General features: G+C 44.0%; 1 protein-coding gene across 1 annotated transcript in view; it reads right to left on the bottom strand.

Annotated features, from left to right (window-relative positions):
• LOC126349718 (kinesin-like protein KIF12) overlaps positions 1 to 20,905 on the bottom strand; it is a 568,557-nt gene that overhangs the window by 495,934 nt on the left and 51,718 nt on the right. Inside the window, exon 2 of the mRNA XM_050002454.1 lies at positions 2,001 to 2,199. Coding sequence (XP_049858411.1) covers positions 2,001 to 2,173 — 173 coding nt within the window. The 5' untranslated portion in view covers positions 2,174 to 2,199. The remainder of the gene's footprint in view (positions 1 to 2,000; positions 2,200 to 20,905) is intronic.

The raw sequence follows: 20,905 nt of genomic DNA, 5'->3' as shown, positions 1-20,905 counted from the left end.
CTAGCTAATGGCTGGGCTTGGGTTGGCAGACTGAAGGGACACATCTACACAGTGGAGTCGTAAACCAGACATTGTGTGCAGAGCAATGCGTAACGGAAGTGATTTGATTTCAGAGAAAAACATCTCCCTCCGCGAAAACTTAAAAAAAGTCAGTAATTGGTGGTGTCCTTTTTTTCCTGAGATGCAGGTTTCTTAACTGTTGCGTTAATTCATCATGAGTTTGTGCTGTCGTGTACGATTTAGCGTCTCTAAAGCCCTGTGATTGGCTCAAATTGGGATGGAGTTGGTGTCGTTCGTGCACTTGGAAGTAAAACGGAAATTTTATCTGGAGGGGTACGAGGCACTCGGGTTCTGGACTTCGGTCTGGAAGCATCTTCTGGTCAAAGCTCTGGCATGGGTGCTTGGTGCTTGGGACGTGTCCTGAGACTGACTTCACTTGCAAGTAGTTTAGAATGGGGATCCTGTGGCGAAGTGTGTGACTGCAAATGTCTCGGACTACCCGTTTGCCAAGAGTACACTTATTCATTTTTGGTTTACCAGTCTTGACGTTTGGTATCCTTGTGCAGTCTGTTGTAGAAGTGAGCCAAATTGGTCCTTGGTAGGAGCTGCAAACAGGTGTGTCACACACTGAAATCTACCGCGATTTCAGGGCTTTGATAGAGAGTAAATTGCAATCCGTCTGCCTGATCGCTAGACCGTGAGAATTTTCAAATCTTTCGGGGCTGCAATCGATTGACAGGTTCCCTCATCTCACCATCAGAGGTGAGGAAACAGGGTACCATATTTCTGCTCTTGCCTTGTCAGGGCGTACAGATCTCAATCTCCACTTGCTCTCAGCTGCACCTGTATAGACTTCTGTAGATTATCAGTCAAAGTCTGCTCAACGTCAGGTCAATTCAAACTGCGTTCTCCACATTTTTAGGGCCAGAGTACTTGACCCACTTCTGCCACCCAGGATCCTTGTCTATTGTTCTCTTAACCCAACTGTTAGTTGTTTACTGTATTCAATCAATAACTATAATTTATGTCTCTTTTTCTTTTAAAAATAAATGTTGTTAGTAAATTTTACTACATTCTCAATCTTTCTATAGTCAGCACCATGAGTGAACTTTCATTGTGGCGTCCCATACCAGGATAACTTTCAAAATGAAAGCTTTTTCTTCGCAAATTAAAGGTCATTTACGCTGTGTAGGCGAGCTATTCTCAGAGCATCCTGGTTTTTTTTCCCCAAGAAATGTAATACGTTTCTCATCGCAAATATCTGAGTTGTCAGACAAAGTTATGAATTCAGAATTTCATTGCTATCATGAGTTAGCAGATACTATGGCGATCATTATTGATGCCACATATTCGTGTGCCATCCCCATAAGTCGATAATCTGTTCTTGGCACGCCTAGGTTTCTGTGTGCCAGTTGGTCGACAAACCACATCCTCCCAAGAATAGGAAGCGCCTGAAAGACATAAGAAGTCCGCCAGACTCTGTATACACATAAAAAATAGTCTTTAATATGAATTATATTGAAGATCTTTAGTTCAAAAATAGTTGCCATCCATTGGTTCTGACTAAGGTTTTTGGCAGTGTGTCTACAGGAAAAGGTGCGCAGTGGTCTTCAAACAGCTCATTTTTCATCGCTTTTGCAGCCGGGCTATAGCGTATTCGAGCGTACTGCACTCTAATTATGCACGCGGGCAGTGTTTGCAAACACACAAGCATGGAACAGGCCGTCTTGCGGGTAGCCTACACTACCAGCGCCTGCCCGTGAGTGCAGCAGATGGGGCAGCCTTAGAACAGCTTGCCTTAGTTGCAAGGCAAATGTCAGAACTGGGCATCCTCCCCTACATATTTCAATCGAGATTGCGCTTCTCCCACTACCAGACTGCCTAGTTCTTGGCTCAGAAGTCCGACACTCGACCTTCAACGGAAGACAATGACAAATGTAAAAGAAATTGCTTGGTGCACGATTGGAGGCAGAGAACTGACAGCAGAGAGCGGTACTCACTCGGCGCCCCTGGAGCCCGGCAGCGAGCCGCCGGTGCTGTTGCCTGGAGAGCTGCCCCTGGAGGCGGGGCCCTGCCCCAGCCTCCGCGACCCCCTGCTGTCGCCGCCCCCGCCGCCTCCGCCGCCCCTCTTGGAGCGGCCGGGGCTGGTGCCGCGTTGACCCTGGCCCGCCATCTCGCCGTCTGCAGCATTCAGCGATCCTGTGGGCACACCGACGGTGTCGTTGCATTCAGAGGGCCTATATACAGGGTGAAGCAAAGTCAGAGCAGTGTAGGGGGACGAATAGAGCAAATGTTTCCAGATAACTGCAGGTCGGAAATACAACGGTATGGAGCTACGACCATAAACTCGTACACAACATGTGACGAGTGTGCAGTGAGAGAACGTGCTTGGGTGCGCCTATCGGCAGAGCCACAGTTGAGGCCCATCCCTCCTCCCTAGCCCCGTCACTCGCTCACCCCTGTGAAACTAACATTTGACATTTTCTTAAGCCAATTTTACACGACGACACTAGTTTGCAGGTAACTGCGGTACGGCCACTGCGCATGCGCGCCGCGCGTTTGCACAACTCGTCGGTGAAACTAAACAGTTTTGGCGTGTTCCAACTTTGACGGCACTAGTTGCGTGGGTTTTGAGGTTATGTGTGTTTGTAGAGTGTGGACAAACTGAAATATGAAGTGGGAAACGGAGAATAATGTTCGCTTTATGGATATCTATGCTTTCCATAGGTGTTTGTGGATTTCCAGTGATGCTGATTACAAAAATAAGCAACATATTGCTGCCCTTGAGACCTTCGTGTGCGAGCAGAACATAGATAATTTGACAATATCTGAGCTGCAGGGCAAAATTTATTGAATTAGGAGCACATACACAACTGAATTAAGAAATATACAAGCAAATGTAATTCTAACTGTAGAAATGCTCTTGTCTACAAGACTAAAATCCCATCGTTTTAGTTGGCCCATACCTTTTTTTAAACGAATATTGTTGACAGGAGGGAAGGCTACGCAAATCAAGAACTACATTCTTTTTTCAATATTCATCTATTTAAAACGTCGCAGCAGTGTCCCCATTGACATATGTTTCAATTTTGAAATGTTGCCACTGTACAAATCTATCTTCAAGAGAGAAGTTTGCAAACCATTCTCTTCTTAATGCGGCCTGCTTCGAATAATTACGGCTTTCAGTGTTAATAATTGTTACTGTTAATGTTAATAATTATTCGTGTTAATGAAAAAGCTTCATCACCAATTGAAACCGCATCTTATAGTATGACGAGTGTTCTCGATTGTAATGAATGCAATGTGATATGTAATTTCAGTTCTGGCGCCAGTGCTTCATGCATTACAATATCTTTATTCCTTATCGCATAATTAACTCTATTTAGAAGAAACGTGAACAGTTCTGGTGACAGTCTAAGATAATTAAAAGAACGTTTTGGGTCTTCCAGTACAAATTATTTCAGCAAGGATGCTGAACAATCGAGATGAAGTCTTTTCTTCATCCAGTCACGAATCGGAACATGTTTCTTACTTTTCTCTTATGCAGCGATTCCACGCAACAAGATTAAACTCCATCACAACTCGTGCGACGTGCAGCTGCCGAAACTTTCATTTCAGGCACAACTCAGGAACCCTCAAAACGACGAAACTGAAGTATATACTGGTTTCACCGTGTCTACAGTCAAATATGAAACCATTTACGTGCAACTCATTCCACGCAACGAGTGGTGCAACCCATTGTCGTCGTGTAAAGTAGGGCTTTATATTGATTTTCCAAATTATAATATTATAGATAGGGTGAATGAAAACGAACTCTCATCGAAAAACATTCCTGCCATAACGTGTCACACACTTTTCACTTTTCTCACTTTGATAATGCAGTGCACCCATGTCTGAAGGAATATGCATTGCAGCGACTACAGCTGTTATGAAATACATGTATGCACTGCAGTATCGTATTTATCCGCTGATGCTGAGTAAGTGACTTTCAAATAAAATGTCTCCCCTGTATGGGAATATACATAATGTGTGTACGAGTACAGGCAGGAACGACTACATATGAAAGCCGGCGTCTGGCCGTGAAGCATGCTAGAATAGCCGAAGTAATGAAGGCGACTGCTCACCACAAGCGGGAAATCCGGGTTCGAGTCTAGCGCAAATTCTCAGCTCCGTCATTCCATTAAACAGCTGAAGGTAGACCACTTTCGCAAGTGCGAATACAATTGATGTATCTCTTATTTCCGTTGTGCATTAAAATTGATAGGATGTTCACCTACTGAAATACTGGCAATTGTCAAGGAGATTGCGGAGCTCCGATCTTGTAAGTTATTAGAACGTTATACACGGAAGAAGCTCAAGTTTCAGAGCAAAAATACTGGCTGGCGGAGCAGCTAGTAAACTGAATCATATATGCGCCGCCTTTTCTTCTTTGTACCTCCACCGCCGCATCTCGCTTCAGACATCAATTGGCAGAAAACGTAAACAAATCGGCAGCCTTAGAACAAATAGCATACATGCTTCGGCACCTGCACGTCGGCCTTAGAAAACCTAAAATACCGTAGCGAAGTAGCAGCAAGAAATGCACTGTCGCACATAAGTGGGCTGTGTAGATGGCAGTCGTATGAATCAAGTGCACTTTTGGCCCTTAAAACATGATGAGAGAAATGACAATGTGACAACCGTTTGCGTTTCCGGCCTACGGGCCGAAAACAAGGCTTCTATTCGTAGGCAGAAGACAGGAAAATCGTAGAGACGGATGAACTAGCATAGCTCACGCGGGTAATTATTGAGCCATCTTTCTATCTTCGGTTTTTTTTGTTTTTTTTTTTTTCGATCGGTTCCGCAGCTTTCCTTGCGTCGCCCTTGGTGGAGGCCTATCTCGCCATGCCCTCGGAATGGCTCTGCCTGTCAGTGCGGTTTTGTCCGCCTAAACTGCTGTTGTGTTAGGCTGTGGCTGTTCTGCTTCATTGCACAGCTAGAAACACCAATTTCAGTTACTTGCTGTAAAAAGTGTAATTTGAGAAAGTAAAGTGTTCAAAATTTAATTTCGTTTCGCTTTGTCACCGTTTTCTTAGTTCACTCTTTCTGATCCAATATGCTTATTAGAATAAAAGTTAATGCGTGATATGTGTACATTACCAATAATTAAAACTGCAACCCATGCAGAAGTCACTGGATAGCGATATGTACATTTACAAATGGCAGTACTGAAAGTTAGACGTTAATACTTTTTTGGAAAATTGGCCAATTGGGTTGGGTTGTTGGATTGTTTTTGGGGAAGGAGACCAGACAGCGAGATCATCGGTCTCATTGGATTAGGGAAGGACGGGGATGGAAATCGGCCGTGCCCTTTCAAAGGAACCATCCCGACATTTGCCTGGATCGATTTAGGGAAATCACGGAAAACCTAAATCAGGATGGCCGGACGCGAAAATTGGCCAATGATTCTGCTATAATATTCATATACAGAGTCTGTGATATTATTACCGCAAGTAATAGCGACTGTACAATTGTTGAGAGGAGTCGGAACTTGTCGGACGCTGGGTGCGGTGGAAAGAAGCTGCGCCGCATGAGAGGTCGCAGCTTGCCGTGATCGTGCCAGTAGCGCCGGAGAAAACTTTCGTGTTAATTGAGGATTTTTGGTAAAATGCCTTTTTTTTGCACGTAGTTGTTGCTTGCTTGCGCAAGGTATGGATTTTGTCACATTTGTGTATGCATACATTGAGAGCGATATTCTTATCTTTGCTGTGGCCAGAGACGTGTTTATTAAGTATAGACAGGGGAATAATTGAGGTCTGCATAAAGCTGGTCACTTTTTAAATAATATGTTTTGCGAATGTACTACATTAATATTTATTGGTTTCTTTTATTTTTACCCCGTTTAAGATTGATTGACCAAACACTTCCTGAGAATTCAATTTCTGTGTAAAAGAAATATATGGCAGTAGTTGTTGCAGTTATTAGTTATTATGACCGTGCCTTGCACTCTGCATGGATTGCAGTACTGCTTTTTGAATTATTTTCAGCGTGTTTCTGATCATGCAGTTCTAACGCCAAAACGAGGTAAGCTGTCCGCTGCGTACAGGAGCATTGCAGAAAAGTTGCTGGGAGTTAGAAAAGTTTTAAAATTCGCAGTCAGATACTTAAGAATTGATTTCTTTATGATTTGTAGGAAGAGTAATTAATTTCAATTTCCTTTGTTCTCAATCAGAATTTATTATTGACAGAGACGTAATGTCACGTATCTGCGTACGTCTTTCAGCAGAACAAACATTGATTACAAATAAACACGCGTTTTAAAAAATAAACGAAATCAGTTTCTGTACTAAAATTTACACAAGATATAAAAGTGCAGGGCAATGGCGGAGCTGTCGTTTCTACTTAGGTGATTCACGTTAAAAGGTTTCCGAAGTGGTTATGGCCGCACGATGGGTTTTAACAGGTTTTGAATATGGAATAGTAGTTCGAGATAGACGCATGGGACATTCCATTTCGAAAATCGTTAGGGGACTCAATATTCAGAGATCCGCAGTGACAAGAGAGTGTCGAGAATACCAAATTTTAGGGATTACCTCTCACCACGGACAACACAGTGGTCGATAGCCTTCACTTAACGACCGAAGGCAGCGGCGTTTGCGTAGAGTTGTCAGTGTTAACAGACAAGCAACATTGCGTGAACTAACCGCAGAAATCAAAGTGGAGCGCACGGCGGACATATCCGATTGAACAGTGCGGCAGTTTGATGTTAATGGTCTATGGCACCAGACGAGATTGCCTGCAGCGCTTCTCCTGGGCTCGTGATCGCATCGGTTGGATCCTAGACTACTGGAAAACGTGGCCTGGTCAGATGAGCCACTACTTCAGTTGGTAAGAGCTGATTGACGGTAGGGTTCCAGTAGAACGCTGACTCCACGAAGCCATGGACCCAAGTTTTCGACAAGACACTTTGCAACCTGTTGGTGGCTCCATAACGGTGTGAGCTGTGTTTACATGGACTGGTCTGGGTCCTCTGATCCAATTGAACCAATCATTGACTGGAAATGATTATGTTCGGCTATTTGTAGACAATCTACAGAGTAATGGACTTCATGTTCCCAAACCGATGTCGTGTCACTGGGCTACAATTGTTCGCGATTGGTCTGAAGAACATTCTGGACAATTCTAGCGAATGATTTGGATACCCAGATAGCCCGACATAAATCCCATCGAACATTTGTGGGACATAATAGACACATCAGTTCGTGCACAACATGCTGCACGGACAATACTTATGCAATTATCGACAGCTGTAGAGGCAGCATGGCTCAGTATTTCTGCAGGGGACTTTCAACGACTTGTTGAATCCATTCCAAGTCGAGCTACAGGATTACGCTGGGCAAAATGAGATCCGACACGATATTAGGAGGTATCCCACGACTTTTGCCACATCAGTGTGTAGTACGAAGTGTCAAACTTTACTGCAGTGCTGTTTCTAGAGTGCAGTTAACTATCTTAACAAATTAAAGATACTGGGGTCCTTTTATCGTTGTTGATTTCATATTACGCTTTACCCCGTAAATATCACACAAAATTCGTGCCTAACATGACCAGCTATGGATAGCAATTCATAGTTTGCCTAGCTTCTTCTATTCAACTGGAATCATTATCTTCAGATAATTTCACCAGTATCTGCGATCTTTAACGTAAGAGGTATTAGCTGAAAGAAATTAGTTCAAATACACACACTTCCGTACACTATCCACATACTGGCAGTCGTTGTGTGGTCGTGCATGCACACTGGTGCGTTTGTGACCTATAATTACCTGGGAAATTCCTCTCATTTCGACGTCTCCTACCCTACTCTCACTTATTGGGCTGCCAGAGTACCCACGGAATGTAGAATTACGTGACGTCGCAATGGGATGCAGTTACCTATCGAACACAAGGAAAGCTGTATTTGATAAGCGAAAGCAAAGCAGCATTTCTAGTGCATTATTTCATAACAGACTGGCCAAATGGCGTTCCCGTGTGGCTATACATATCAAGTACTGACTAAATGGAACAGTCCGTTGTTACTCAGAACATATTTTCAGGAACCATCAAGAATAGTGGAAACAAAGCCATGAGTTATGATTTTCTATACGTACACACAATAAGGGGAGCCGACCACAGTAATAAGTTTCATAAGTTTTATTTCATCGACGCACTAAGTTTTACATCACTTTTCTCGTCTTTGCGCAAAGTATTTTGATTACTCTTTTGGATCTCATGACGTGTCTTATACTGAGAACATACATAAAATCAATACTAGTTATCACATTTAGAATAGCTGTAGGATAAAAAAAATGGGGGAAAAGTAATTCCAGTGTAGCCAAATTACAAAAGAAGCCTATCGATAGTTTCTACATCGAAAAGGGCGCACTAATTCAAAAAAAAGTACATGACAATCCAAATTACACAGACTTCAATAAAAATTGAGTACACGGAATTGCTGTGCAAGTAAAATTCTTAAAGTATAGAGCATTATCAGCATTAAATCACGTTATTTGCACTGAGAGATGACTTACAGTATTACAGGAAGGCTTTGCTGTATTTGCAGCAAATAAATTTGGGACAGAAACATTTCCGGAGCGTTAAAAACAACCTGAAGCCTTACCGCGCACATTATGAAATCCCAAAAATACACAAGACAGGTGATAACAGGACACCTGGACCACAATCAGAGGCGATATCGTCGTTGGCCATTGTACCTAAACGGATCTCTGTTCAAGGCGCTTCAATCAGGACACCTTGTATTGTCTGCTGAAACTAGAGATACTCTAACCAAACAACTTTGGACATCTAGGACGTTTAGTTTCACTATTTGTTGACGACATACATACAATGGAAACCGAACAATTTAGTAGAGTTTCGCAATGGATTACCAGTGAAGAACATTTTTCGAATAGGCTATATGATACCGTAAATTGTTTTCGCTAGCGCTCATATGGTTTCTGTTAAACAACAATGTAACCTCACTCATGTGCAACTATTTCCTTAGGTTTTGAAGCAAAGTCTCAAGTGGACATGAGAAACTCTGATGATGGAGATCTCGCTCCGAAATGCGATTCAAAAAGAAAGAATAGATTTCAACTTTTTATTACAAACTATGAAAGATAAAAACACATTGCGCACGTCACTACATAGAGGAAGTTCAAAGTTTTATATTCTCACAGCTCTTTGCCAAACACTGAACACGAGCACCATATGTTACTCCAGAAATATCGAAACGTAGTGCATTTCATTCAACACACGAATCAACAGGTCCCAATTTATTGAAACGACAGCTTCAAAAATTCGATTTCTCAACTCTCGAAGAGTAGCTGCCATAGGTGGGACAAAGATTCTGTCTTTTAATAAAATCTTCTCGGTTTACAAGCTGACTCACTTCGAATAAAACACTCAAGCTTTCGATCGCTCTGGCTCTCAGCACTATGGGACTTAACATCTGAGGTCATCAGTCCCCTAGAACTTAGAAATACTTAAATCTAACTAACCTAAGGACATCACACACATCCTTGCCCGAGGCAGGATTCGAACCTGCGACCGTAGTATTTCTATCGCTCTCTCCGCTGTCGTCAACAGGAGTTAGAAACACTGACAGCCGGTGCAGGCACGGTCTTCTGCTTATACAGATGTAATGGCAGCGTCTAGAACGTTCCAGTGAGAGCCAAAGTGATGCATCCGTGGAAGACAAGTTGGGCAGTTCTTCAGTCGAAGAATTTTGTACGCCAGTAGGAAACCTGCTTATGCAGAGGTGGCTTCTTACTAAATCGACGGCGAAATGCACTTTGCATATGAATGATGGATGATTTCGCGCAAATTCTAATAAACAAAAAGATTTATCTTGTCGTGTAGTCGGCATGTTGCTGCAAACAAACAGCAGCACAGCTGTGTGAAAACTTTAAACCTTCCTCTATGCAGTGGCATGCGCAATGTGTTTCTATCTTTTACAGTTCGTCCGTACTAAACAGCTGTTTCTTTTCGATTCACCCGGTGTGTGCAGGCAATATAAAGAAAATCAAAATGTATGAAATATGGGCAGTCGAGGGACTCCGTAAAACACATATCGGGGCTTAACGCCTCGGTGGATAGGGACTGAGCTTTATATTTAACGTCTCATTGTCAACAGTGTCGTTAAAGACGGAGTACAAATTCTTGTGGACAAACATGAGACGGGAAAAGGGCCGCGTCCTGGATCAAAGTTCTACCCCGAACTGCTTTTGGGGATTTGAATCTCACATCTCCCAAAACCGGATCCATTTAACATCTCGTCGACGTCTGTGACAGTACAGACATAGTACATGGTCTGATGAAGTAGGCTGTGGCAAGATCGGTTGTGGCTCTTTTAAGGAACCATTTGACATTCGCTTGACTTGGTGAAACAGCATCAGGATAGCTACATAAAGATTTAAAGCCCGCAACTTCAGAAAACAATTTCATTGTCAACAATTGGACTACATTGCTCGGATGACGAACTGCGTAAAAGCTATTTGATGCTGCCCGTCACTAACCCCGCCTCCTGTGCCAACCTCTTCGTCTCGAATCAGCACTTGCAACGTACGTCATAAATTATTTGCTGGATGTATTCCAACTCTGTTTGTCTCTACAATTCTTGTCCTCTACAGTTCCCTCTAGTGCCATGGAAGTCATTCTCTCACGTCTTAACAGAAGTCCTATCAGTCTGTCCTTTCTCCTTCTCAGTGTTTTACACGTTTTTCTTTCCTCTCCGATTCCACACACAGCATCCTCACTCCTTACCTGCACCACATCTCAAATGCGTACATTCTCTGCCTTTCCGGTTTTCCCACAATCCATGTTTCACCACCGTGCAATGCTGTGTCCATATGTACATTCTCAGAAATTTCTTCCTCAAATTAGGGACTGTGTTTCATTCTAGCAGACTTCTCTTGGCCAAAAATGCAATTTTTGCCAGTGCTAGTGTGCTTTTGATGTCCTTGATCTGTCCGACATTGTTATCTTGCTGCTTAGGCAAGGAAATTCCTTAATTGCTTCGCTACCATCAACCCAGATGTTAAGTTTCTCGTTGTTCTCATTTCTGCTATTTCTAATCACTTTCGACTTTCTTCGATTTACTCTCAATCCATTTCGGTTCTCATTAGACTGTTCATTCCATTCAATAGATCACATAATTCTTCTTTACTTTCACTCAGCATAGCAATGCCATCAATGAATCGTATCATTGATATCTTTTCACTTTGAATTTTAATTCCACTCCTGAACTTTTATTTTATTTCCGTCATTGCTTCTTCGATGTACAGATTGAACAGTAGGGGCGAAAGACTACATCCCTATCTTACACCCTTTTTAAACCGAGCACTTTGTTCTTGGTCGTCCATTCTTATTATTCCCTCCTGGCTGTTGTACACATTGTACATTACGTCTCCCCCTATAGCTTACTCTTTTTTTGATCTCAGAATTTCGAACACCTTGCACCAACTTAAATCATCGAACGCTTTTTCCAGGTCGAAAAATCCTATGAACATGTCTTGATTTTTTTATCTTACTTCCATTACCAACCGTAAATTCAGAATTGTCTCTCTGGAGCCTTTAGCTTTCCTAAAGCCAACCACATCCTCAATTTTCTTTTCGATTGCTTCTGTATAGTATTCCTGTCAACAGCTTGGATGCATAAGCTGTTAATCTAATTATGCGATAATTCTGGCACTTGTCAGCTCTTGCAGTCTTCGGAATTGTGTGGATAGTATTTTTCTGAAAATCAGATGGTATGTCGCCACACTCATACATTCTACAAACTCACGTGAATAGTAGTTTCGTTTGCCACTTCCCCCAATGATATAAAAAATTCTGATGGAATGCTATCTATCCCCGGTGTATTATTTGATTTTAAGTTCTCCAAAGTTCTCTTTAATTCCGATCCTAATACTGGATCCTCTACCTCTTCTAAATCGACTCCTCTTTCTTCTTCTCTCACATCAGACAAATCTTTCCCCTCATAGAGCCCCTCAATGTACTCTTTCCACCTATCCGCTCTCTGCTCTGCATTTAACAGTGGACTTCTCGTTGCACTCTTAATATCATCACCCTTGCTTTCAATTTCATCGAAGGTTGTTTTGACTTTCCTGAATGCTGAGTCAGTCGTTTTTCGATGTTTTCACATTTTTCATGCAACCATTTCTTCTTGCGTTCCCTGAACTTCCTAGTTATTTCATTCCTCAGCAAATTGTATTTCTGTACTCCTATACTTCCCTGAACATTTTTATGCTTCTTTCTTTCATTGATCAACTTCAAAATTTCTTTTACTACACGAGGTTTCTTTGCTGTTACTTTCTTTGTACCTATGTTTCTCTGTCCAACTTCTGTAATTGCCCTTTTTAATTATGTCCATTCCTCTTCAACTGTACTGCCCACTGAGATACTCCTTATTTCTGCATCTTTAGCCTTAGAGGAATTCAATCATATTTCGTTATCCCTTAATACTTCTGTATCCCACTTTTTTGTGGTTTCATTATTCTGACTAATCTCTTAAATTTCAGCCTGCTCTTCATCACTACTACACTGTGATCTAAGACTACATCAGCTCCTGGGTACGCCTTTCAATCCAGTATCTGATTTATGAAGCTCTGTGTAACTATGATATAATCTAAATGAAATATTCCCGTATCACCGGGCCAATTCCAAGTATACCTCCTCCTCTTGTGATTCTTGAACACAGTATTCGCCATTATTAGCTGAAATTTATTACAGAACTCAGTCTTTCTCCCCACTCATTCATTTGATGCAGCTCTCCGTGCTACTCTATCCTGTGTAAGCTTCTTCATCTCCCAGTACCTGCTGCAACCTACATCCTTCTGAATCTGGTTAGTGTATTCATCCCTTGGTCTCCCTCTACGATTGTTGCCCTCCACGCTGCCCGCCAATACAAAATTGGTAATCTCTTGATGCCTCAGAACATGTCTTACCAACCGACTCCTTTTTGTAGTTAAGTTGTGCTACAAAATCCTCTTCTCCCCAATTCTATTCAATACCTCCTCATTAGTTATGTGATCTACCCATCTAATCTTCAGTATACTTCTGTAGCACCACACTTCGAAAGCTTCTATTCTCTTCTTGTCCAAACTATTTATCGTCCATGTTTCACTTCCATACATGGCTACACTCCATACAAATATTTTCAGAAACGACTTCCTGACACTTAAATCTGTACTCGATGTTAACAAATTTCTCTTCTTCAGAAACGCTTTCCTTGCCATTGCTAGTCTACATTTTATATCCTCTCTACTTCGACCATCATCAGTTATTTTGCTCCCCAAATAGCAAAACTCCTTCACTACTTTAATTGTCTCATTTCCTAATCTAATTCCCTCAGCATCACCATACTTAATTCGACTACATTCCATTATCCTCGTTCTGCTTTTGTTTATGTTCATCTTATATCCTCCTTTCAAGACACTGTCCATTCGTTCAACTTCTCTTCCAAGTCCTTTGCTGTCTCTGACAGAATTACAATGTCATCGGCGAACCTCAAAGTTTTTATTTCTTCTCCATATATTTTGATACCTACTCCGAATTTTTCTTTTGTTTCCTTTACTGCTTGCTCAATATACAGATTGAATAAAATCGACGAGAGGCTACAACTCTGTCTCATTTCCTTCCCAATCACTGCTTCCCTTTCACGTCCCTCGACTCTTATAACTGCCATCTAGTTTTTGTACAAATTGTAAATACCCTTTCGCTCCCTGTATTTTACTGCTGCCACCTTCAGAATTTGAAAGAGAGTACTCCAGTCAACATTGTCAAAAGCTTTCTCTAAGTTTAAAAATGCTAGAAATGTAGGTTTGCCTTCTCTTAATCTATATTCTAAGATAACTCGTAGGGTCATTATTGCCTCACACGTTCCAATATTTCTGCGGAATCCAAACTGATCTTCCCCGAGGTCGGCTTCTACCAGTTTTTCAATTCGTCAGTAAAGAATTCGTGTTAGTATTTTGCGGCCGTGACTTATTAAACTGATTGTTCGGTAATTTTCACATCTGTCAACATCTGCTTTCTTTGGGATTGGAATTATTACATTCTTCTTGAAGTCTGAGGGTATTTCACCTGTCTCATACATCTTGCTCACCAGATGGTAATTCTAATGGAATGTTGTCTACGCCCGGGGCCTAGTTTGGACTTAGGTCTTTCAGTGCTCTGTCAAACCCTTTACGTAGTATCATATCTCCTTTCATCTCCATCTACATCCTCTTTTATTTGCATAATATTGTCCTCACGTACATCGCCTTTGTATAGATCCTCTATATACTCCTTCCACCTTTCTGCTTTCCGTTCTTTGCTTAGAACTGGGTTTCCATCTGAGCTCTTGATATTCATACAAGTGATTCTCTTTTCTCCAAAGGTCTCTTTAATTTTCCTGTAGGCAATATCTATCTTACCCCTAGTGAGGTAAGCCTCTACATCCTTACGTTTGTCCTCTAGCCATCAATGCTTAGCCATTTTGCACTTCCTGTCGATCTGATTTTTGAGATGTTTGTAATTCTTTTTGCCTGCTTCACTTAATGCATTTTTGTGTTTTCTCCTTCCGTCAATTAAATTCAGTATCTTTTCTGTTTCCCAAAGATTTCTACTAGCCCTCGTCTTTTTACCTACTTGATCCTCCGCTGCCTTCACTATTTCATCTCTCAAAGCTACCCATTCTTCTTTTACTGCATTTCTTTCCTCCATTCTTGTCAGTCGTTTCCTAATGCTCTCCTGAAACTCTGTACAACCTCTGGTTCTTTCAGTTTACCCAGGTCCCATCTCCTCAAATTCAATTCTTTTTGCAGTTTCTTCAGTTTTAATCCACAGTTCATGACCAGTAGATTGTGGTCAGAGTCCACCTTCGCTTAGTGACTAATTTAGCTGTAGTTGAATAGCGCGTGCTTCATTTTCAACAAAGCTATCCACTCAGTTCTGAATGCCTAATCCACAGTGTTAGCCGCGCGGTCTAGGGCGCTTTGCCAAGATTCTCGCGGCTCGCCCCGTAGAAGGTTCGAGTCCTCCCTCGGGCATGGGTGTGTGTGTTGTCCTTAGCGTAAGATAGTTTAAGTTAGGGTAAGCAGTTTGCAGCCGGCCAGAGTGGCCGCGCGGTTCTAGGCGCTACAGTCTGGAACCGCGCGACTGCTACGGTCGCAGGTTCGAATCCTGCCTCGGGCATGGATGTGTGTGATGTCCTTAGGTTAGTTAGGTTTAAGTAGTTCTAAGTTATAGGGAACTGATGACCTCAGAAGATAAGTCGCATAGTGCTCAGAGCCAAGTACACTCCTGGAAATTGAAATAATAACACCGTGAATTCATTGTCCCAGGAAGGGGAAACTTTATTGACACATTCCTGGGGTCAGATACATCACATGATCACACTGACAGAACCACGGGCACATAGACACAGGCATCACAGCATGCACAATGTCGGCACTAGTACAGTGTATATCCACCTTTCGCAGCAATGCAGGCTGCTATTCTCACATAGAGACGATCGTAGAGATGCTGGATGTAGTCCTGTGGAACGGCTTGCCATGCCATTTCCACCTGGCGCCTCAGTTGGACCAGCGTTCGTGCTGGACGTGCAGACCGCGTGAGACGACGCTTCATCCAGTCCCAAACATGCTCAATGGGGGACAGATCCGGAGATCTTGCTGGCCAGGGTAGTTGACTTACACCTTCTAGAGCACGTTGGGTGGCACGGGATACATGCGGACGTGCATTGTCCTGTTGCAACAGCAAGTTCCCTTGCCGGTCTAGGAATGGTAGAACGATGGGTTCGATGACGGTTTGGATGTACCGTGCACTATTCAGTGTCCCCTCGACGATCACCAGAGGTGTACGGCCGGGGTAGGAGATCGCTCCCCACACCATGATGCCGGGTGTTGGCCCTGTGTGCCTCGGTCGTATGCAGTCCTCATTGTGGCGCTCACCTGCACGGCGCCAAACACGCATACGACCATCATTGGCACCAAGGCAGAAGCGACTCTCATCGCTGAAGACGACACGTCTCCATTCGTCCCTCCATTCACGCCTGTCGCGACACCACTGGAGGCGGGCTGCACGATGTTGGGGCGTGAGCGGAAGACGGCCTAACGGTGTGCGGGACCGTAGCCCAGCTTCATGGAGACGGTTGCGAATGGTCCTCGTCGATACCCCAGGAGCAACAGTGTCCCTAATTTGCTGGGGAGTGGCGGTGCGGTTCCCTACGGCACTGCGTATGATCCTACGGTCTTGGCGTGCATCCGTGCGTCGCTGCGGTCCGGTGCCAGATCGTCGGGCACGTGCACCTTCCGCCGACCACTGGCGACAACATCGATGTACTGTGGAGACCTCACGCCCCACGTGTTGAGCAATTCGGCGGTACGTCCACCCGGCTTCCCGCATGTCCACTATACGCCCTCGCTCAAAGTCCGTCAACTGCACATACGGTTCACGTCCACGCTGTCGCGGCATGCTACCAGTGTTAATGACTGCGATGGAGCTCCGTATGCCACGGCAAACTGGCTGACACTGACGGCGGCGGTGCACAAATGCTGCGCAGCTAGCGCCATTCGACGGCCAACACCGCGGTTCCTGGTGTGTCCCCTGTGCCGTGCGTGTGATCATTGCTTGTACAGCCCTCTCGCAGTGTCCGGAGCAAGTATGGTGGGTCTGACACACCGGTGTGAATGTGTTCTTTTTTCCATTTCCAGGAGTGTAGTTTGTAAACCTATTGGCCGATGGCCTCAGCAGTTTGGTCCCATAGAACTTACCACAAATTTCCGAATTTCCACTGTGTTAATGCTCACACAACAAATGAGTTGTTTCTACTCTTTATTCTCACAAATATTACGCTTAGCGCTCTAACTCAGTTTTATGTTCTGATACATTTTTTCAAACTTACTTTAAGTAAATCTTTCTTTCGAGAAGCATACGATATGTTTAAGTAGTTGATAAGTGGGAAGGGCTTAATCACAATTTTGTAGGCATTACATGTTTCAATAAAAGTAATCTTTTACCCTGTAACAGTAAGTCTGACTTTGCGTTCTTTTATATCTCAGGCAAATTACATTCTTAGTCGGCATTGTTAACACCTCTGCTTCTGTTGCTAGTGTACAATCTTTACAGTGTCAACACCCCACTGGAAAGTTACTTTTGGTACCATAAAATAGTATGTTGGCTGATCACCCGTTTTTTAGTTATGTTATCCATTGGGCTTCATTTTGTGAAAGCGATTGTGACACCATCCTCGGAAGTCATGCTTACGCATCACGAGTTCCTTGTTGTAAGTACATTGATGTGAAACCCTAGAGAACGAAAGTAATTTTCCCTTAATGTGCCAAAGCTGCATAACGTAGTCCGATAAAACTTGGACTATACATAGAAAGAACTGCTATAGTATAGTACAGAAGGCATCCGAAAGAAAAAGAAGAACAGAAATCACACGTTCATTGAAAGACAATGACTGTCCCCTGGACGTTACAAAAGCCGGACATGGTTCTCAATATGTCGTGTGATCACCAAGGAAGACGTCCTCGCACGCTGGCCACTAGGTTGTTGAGGAGTTCTTGTGGTAGGCCGTTCCACTCCTCCACCAGCGCGACTGAGAACTGCTCGATGGTCGCTGGTAGATGTGAACGTGCGCCGGCCGCTGTGGCCAAGCGGTTCTAGGCGCTTCAGTCCGCAACCACGCGGCTGCTACGGTCGCAGCTTGGAATCCTACCTGGCGTGGACGTGTGTGATGTCCTTAGGTAGGTTAGGTCTAAGTAATTCTAAGTCTAGGGGACTGATGATCTCAGATGTTAAGTCCCATAGTGCTCAGGACCATTTGAACCATTTGTGGACATGCTCCAATACCCCTCCCCACCGCAACCCACACGTGCTCGATGGGATTTAAGCCGGGAGAACTGACAGGATAGTCCATTCGCAGAATATCCTCTCATTCCACGATCTCCAACTGCGCAGTTCGATGCAACCACACATTGATCCATAAAAATGGAGTCAGAGTGGAATGAACCTCTGAAAAGACGCTCACGGAGAAGAAACGTCAACTAGTGAGTGTAGATGTTCAAGGATCTGGACGTCAGTTTGGCCCTATAGCATTATGAGTCCCCAGACCATAACATAAAGGGTACGGAAACGATCATGTTCGACAATGTTCCTGGTCGCAGTACGTATGAGCGTACGACGAGAAACACTACTAAATTGAATCTACGACGGGAATCAATAACAAATCTAAAATGTCCTGTAAGTTGGTAAGCGTGCTACAAACAGCGTGCAGAATGGCCTGTAGGTGGCAGCATAGTGCAGATGCACACATACTGTCGCAGTATCAGTATAAAGATGGTCGTCCCACTTGTGCCTTGCACCAGAAAAGAACAGCGTTCTGTTATTCTGTTTTTGCGCAGTGAAGAGTGAAACCTATTGAAATTCATCGACGAATGAAGGTTTAGTACGGTGATGCATGTTTGCCGCAGCAGCAAGTCTACGAATGGAGTAGGATGTTCGCAAATGATGTACCTTCAGTGGAAGATGCTCCTCGTTCAGGTCAGGCACAACGAGTTGTGACTCCACACAACCTTGCAGCAGTTGAAGCCACAGTGAAGGAAAACCGCCGACTGACACTGAATGATACTGGAGCATGTTTACATATTAGTCATGGGTCAGCACACCACATTGTGCGTGACATGCTACAGTTTCCAAAAGTATCTACAAGATGAGTGCCACGACAGCTGACTCCTGAAATGAGAGAACGACGTGTATTGACGCTTGTCAGGAACTTCTTCGGCGCTTTGAACGAGAAGGTGATGACTACCTTGCAAGAATCGTTTCTGGAGGCGAAACCCGGGCTCACCACCATCAACCGGAAACGAGGAGAGCGAGCAAGGAATGGCGCCATTTCTCATCACCAAAACCAAAGAAGTTCCGAACAGAACCATCAGCAGGGAAGGTTATGCTGACTCTCTTTTGGGACGAAAAAGGCGTCATTTGTGAGCATTACATGCCTAAAAGGTTCAAATGGCTCTGAGCACTTTGGGACTTAACATCTTAGGTCATCAGTCCCCTATAACTTAGAACTACTTAAACCTAACTAACCTAAGGACATCACACAACACCCAGCCATCACGAGGCAGAGAAAATCCCTGACCCCGCCGGGAATCGAACCTGGGAACCCGGGCGTGGGAAGCGAGAACGCTACCGCACGACCACGAGAAGCGGGCATATCATACACAGATCTCCTAAAAAAATCATCTGCGGCCTGCAATCAAATCACAGCGACGTGGATTGCTGTCAGGAGGTGTCCTTTTGCAACATGATAATGCAAGGCCCCACACTGCCCGTACGACAGTTGCAACAATCACAGACCTGCATTTTGAATGTCTTCCTCATCCACCATACTCACGAGACCTTGCCCCAAATGATTTCCATATGTTTGACCACTCAAAGACGCAATGGCAGGAAAGAAGTTCCGTTCTGATGAAGAGGTACACCACGCGGTGCGTGAGTGGTTGCGCGGACTACGAAAAGAATTTTTTTCTAAAGGCAGTTATGCACTTCGTAAGCACTGGAGGACTTGCATTGAGCGTGGGGGAGATTATGTTGAATAGTGATACAGCTTTGTAGCACTTCTGCACAATAAATAATATTAAAAAAATATTTAAGGTTTTCATTTGACTCACCCTCCTACTTACATCCGAGAAGAGCAGGTGATTCTGTGCCTTGCTGGTTTATTCCCTATGTTCTTGGCACCATCGGGATCGGTGCTGGCGATGTTCGGGTGTCAAATGGAAAACAACATATTGGTCGTCGGGCAAAGAGACCCACCCCCACGCAGCCGCCGTGCCACTGTTGAGCGTCAAAGTGCGTGCCTCGCAGTCCTCTTAAATATGGCGGCAATATCACCCGCCGTTTTACGTCGGCCGCTTCTTGCCTGTTGCACAATATAGCGGTCATCTGCCGCTGTTGTTGACCGTTGTCGATCATCTCCTCTCTTTAGGGCAGCAATGCCTGTGGTTCACAACATGAAACTGTTGTGAGCAATTCGAAACTCCTGATCTACACTCGCCACACTTCGCCCTTCTACCAGTATGGTAATGATTCTTTCCTATATGAAGCCATCCAGATGCTGTTTCCAGGCGATGTTATAATGAAGACCAAACGCCACAGTACACCATAACTGCTCGCTGATTCACACACACTATCTTTTTTCCGCTACCTTACCTACCTCGTGTTGCACGGCCAGCCTCGTTTGGCGCTATAGACACAATGACCTCACGCCATGTCCAACTTTCTATACACGACTGGGAGAGCTCTGACAACATACTCCTGCATTTTCCTTCATTTCCACAGAGTAGTTAATATGTTATGTCACACTATGTATCTCCTACATCTACATGTCTACATTTATACTCCGCAAGCCACCCAACGGTGTGTGGCGGAGGGCACTTTACGTGACACTGTCATTACCTCCCCTTCCTGTTCCAGTCGCGTATGGTTCGCGGGAAAAACGACTGTCTGAAAGCCTCCGTGCGCGCTCTAATCCCTCTTATTTTACATTCGTGATCTCCTCGGGATGTATAAGTAGGGGGAAGCAATATATTCGATGCCTCACCCATAAACGCAACCTCTCGAAACCTGGCGATCAAGCTACACCGCGATGCAGAGCGCCTCTCTTGCAGAGTCTGCCACTTGAGTTTGTAAAACATCTCCGTAACGTTATCACGGTTACCAAATAACCCTGTGACGAAACGCGCCGCTCTTCTTTGGATCTTCTCTATCTCCTACGTCAACCCGATCTGGTACAGATCCCACACTGATGAGCAATATTCAACAGCGAGACTGACCGTCTTCACCAAATCAGGTAGCCGCCGGAAACCAGAGAGGATTTCCTCCGATCCATAGCGAC

Source organism: Schistocerca gregaria, chromosome 1 (assembly GCF_023897955.1).
Source record: "Schistocerca gregaria isolate iqSchGreg1 chromosome 1, iqSchGreg1.2, whole genome shotgun sequence".
Classification (NCBI taxonomy): domain Eukaryota; kingdom Metazoa; phylum Arthropoda; class Insecta; order Orthoptera; family Acrididae; genus Schistocerca; species Schistocerca gregaria.
This window is presented reverse-complemented; position numbering and strand designations above follow the sequence as displayed.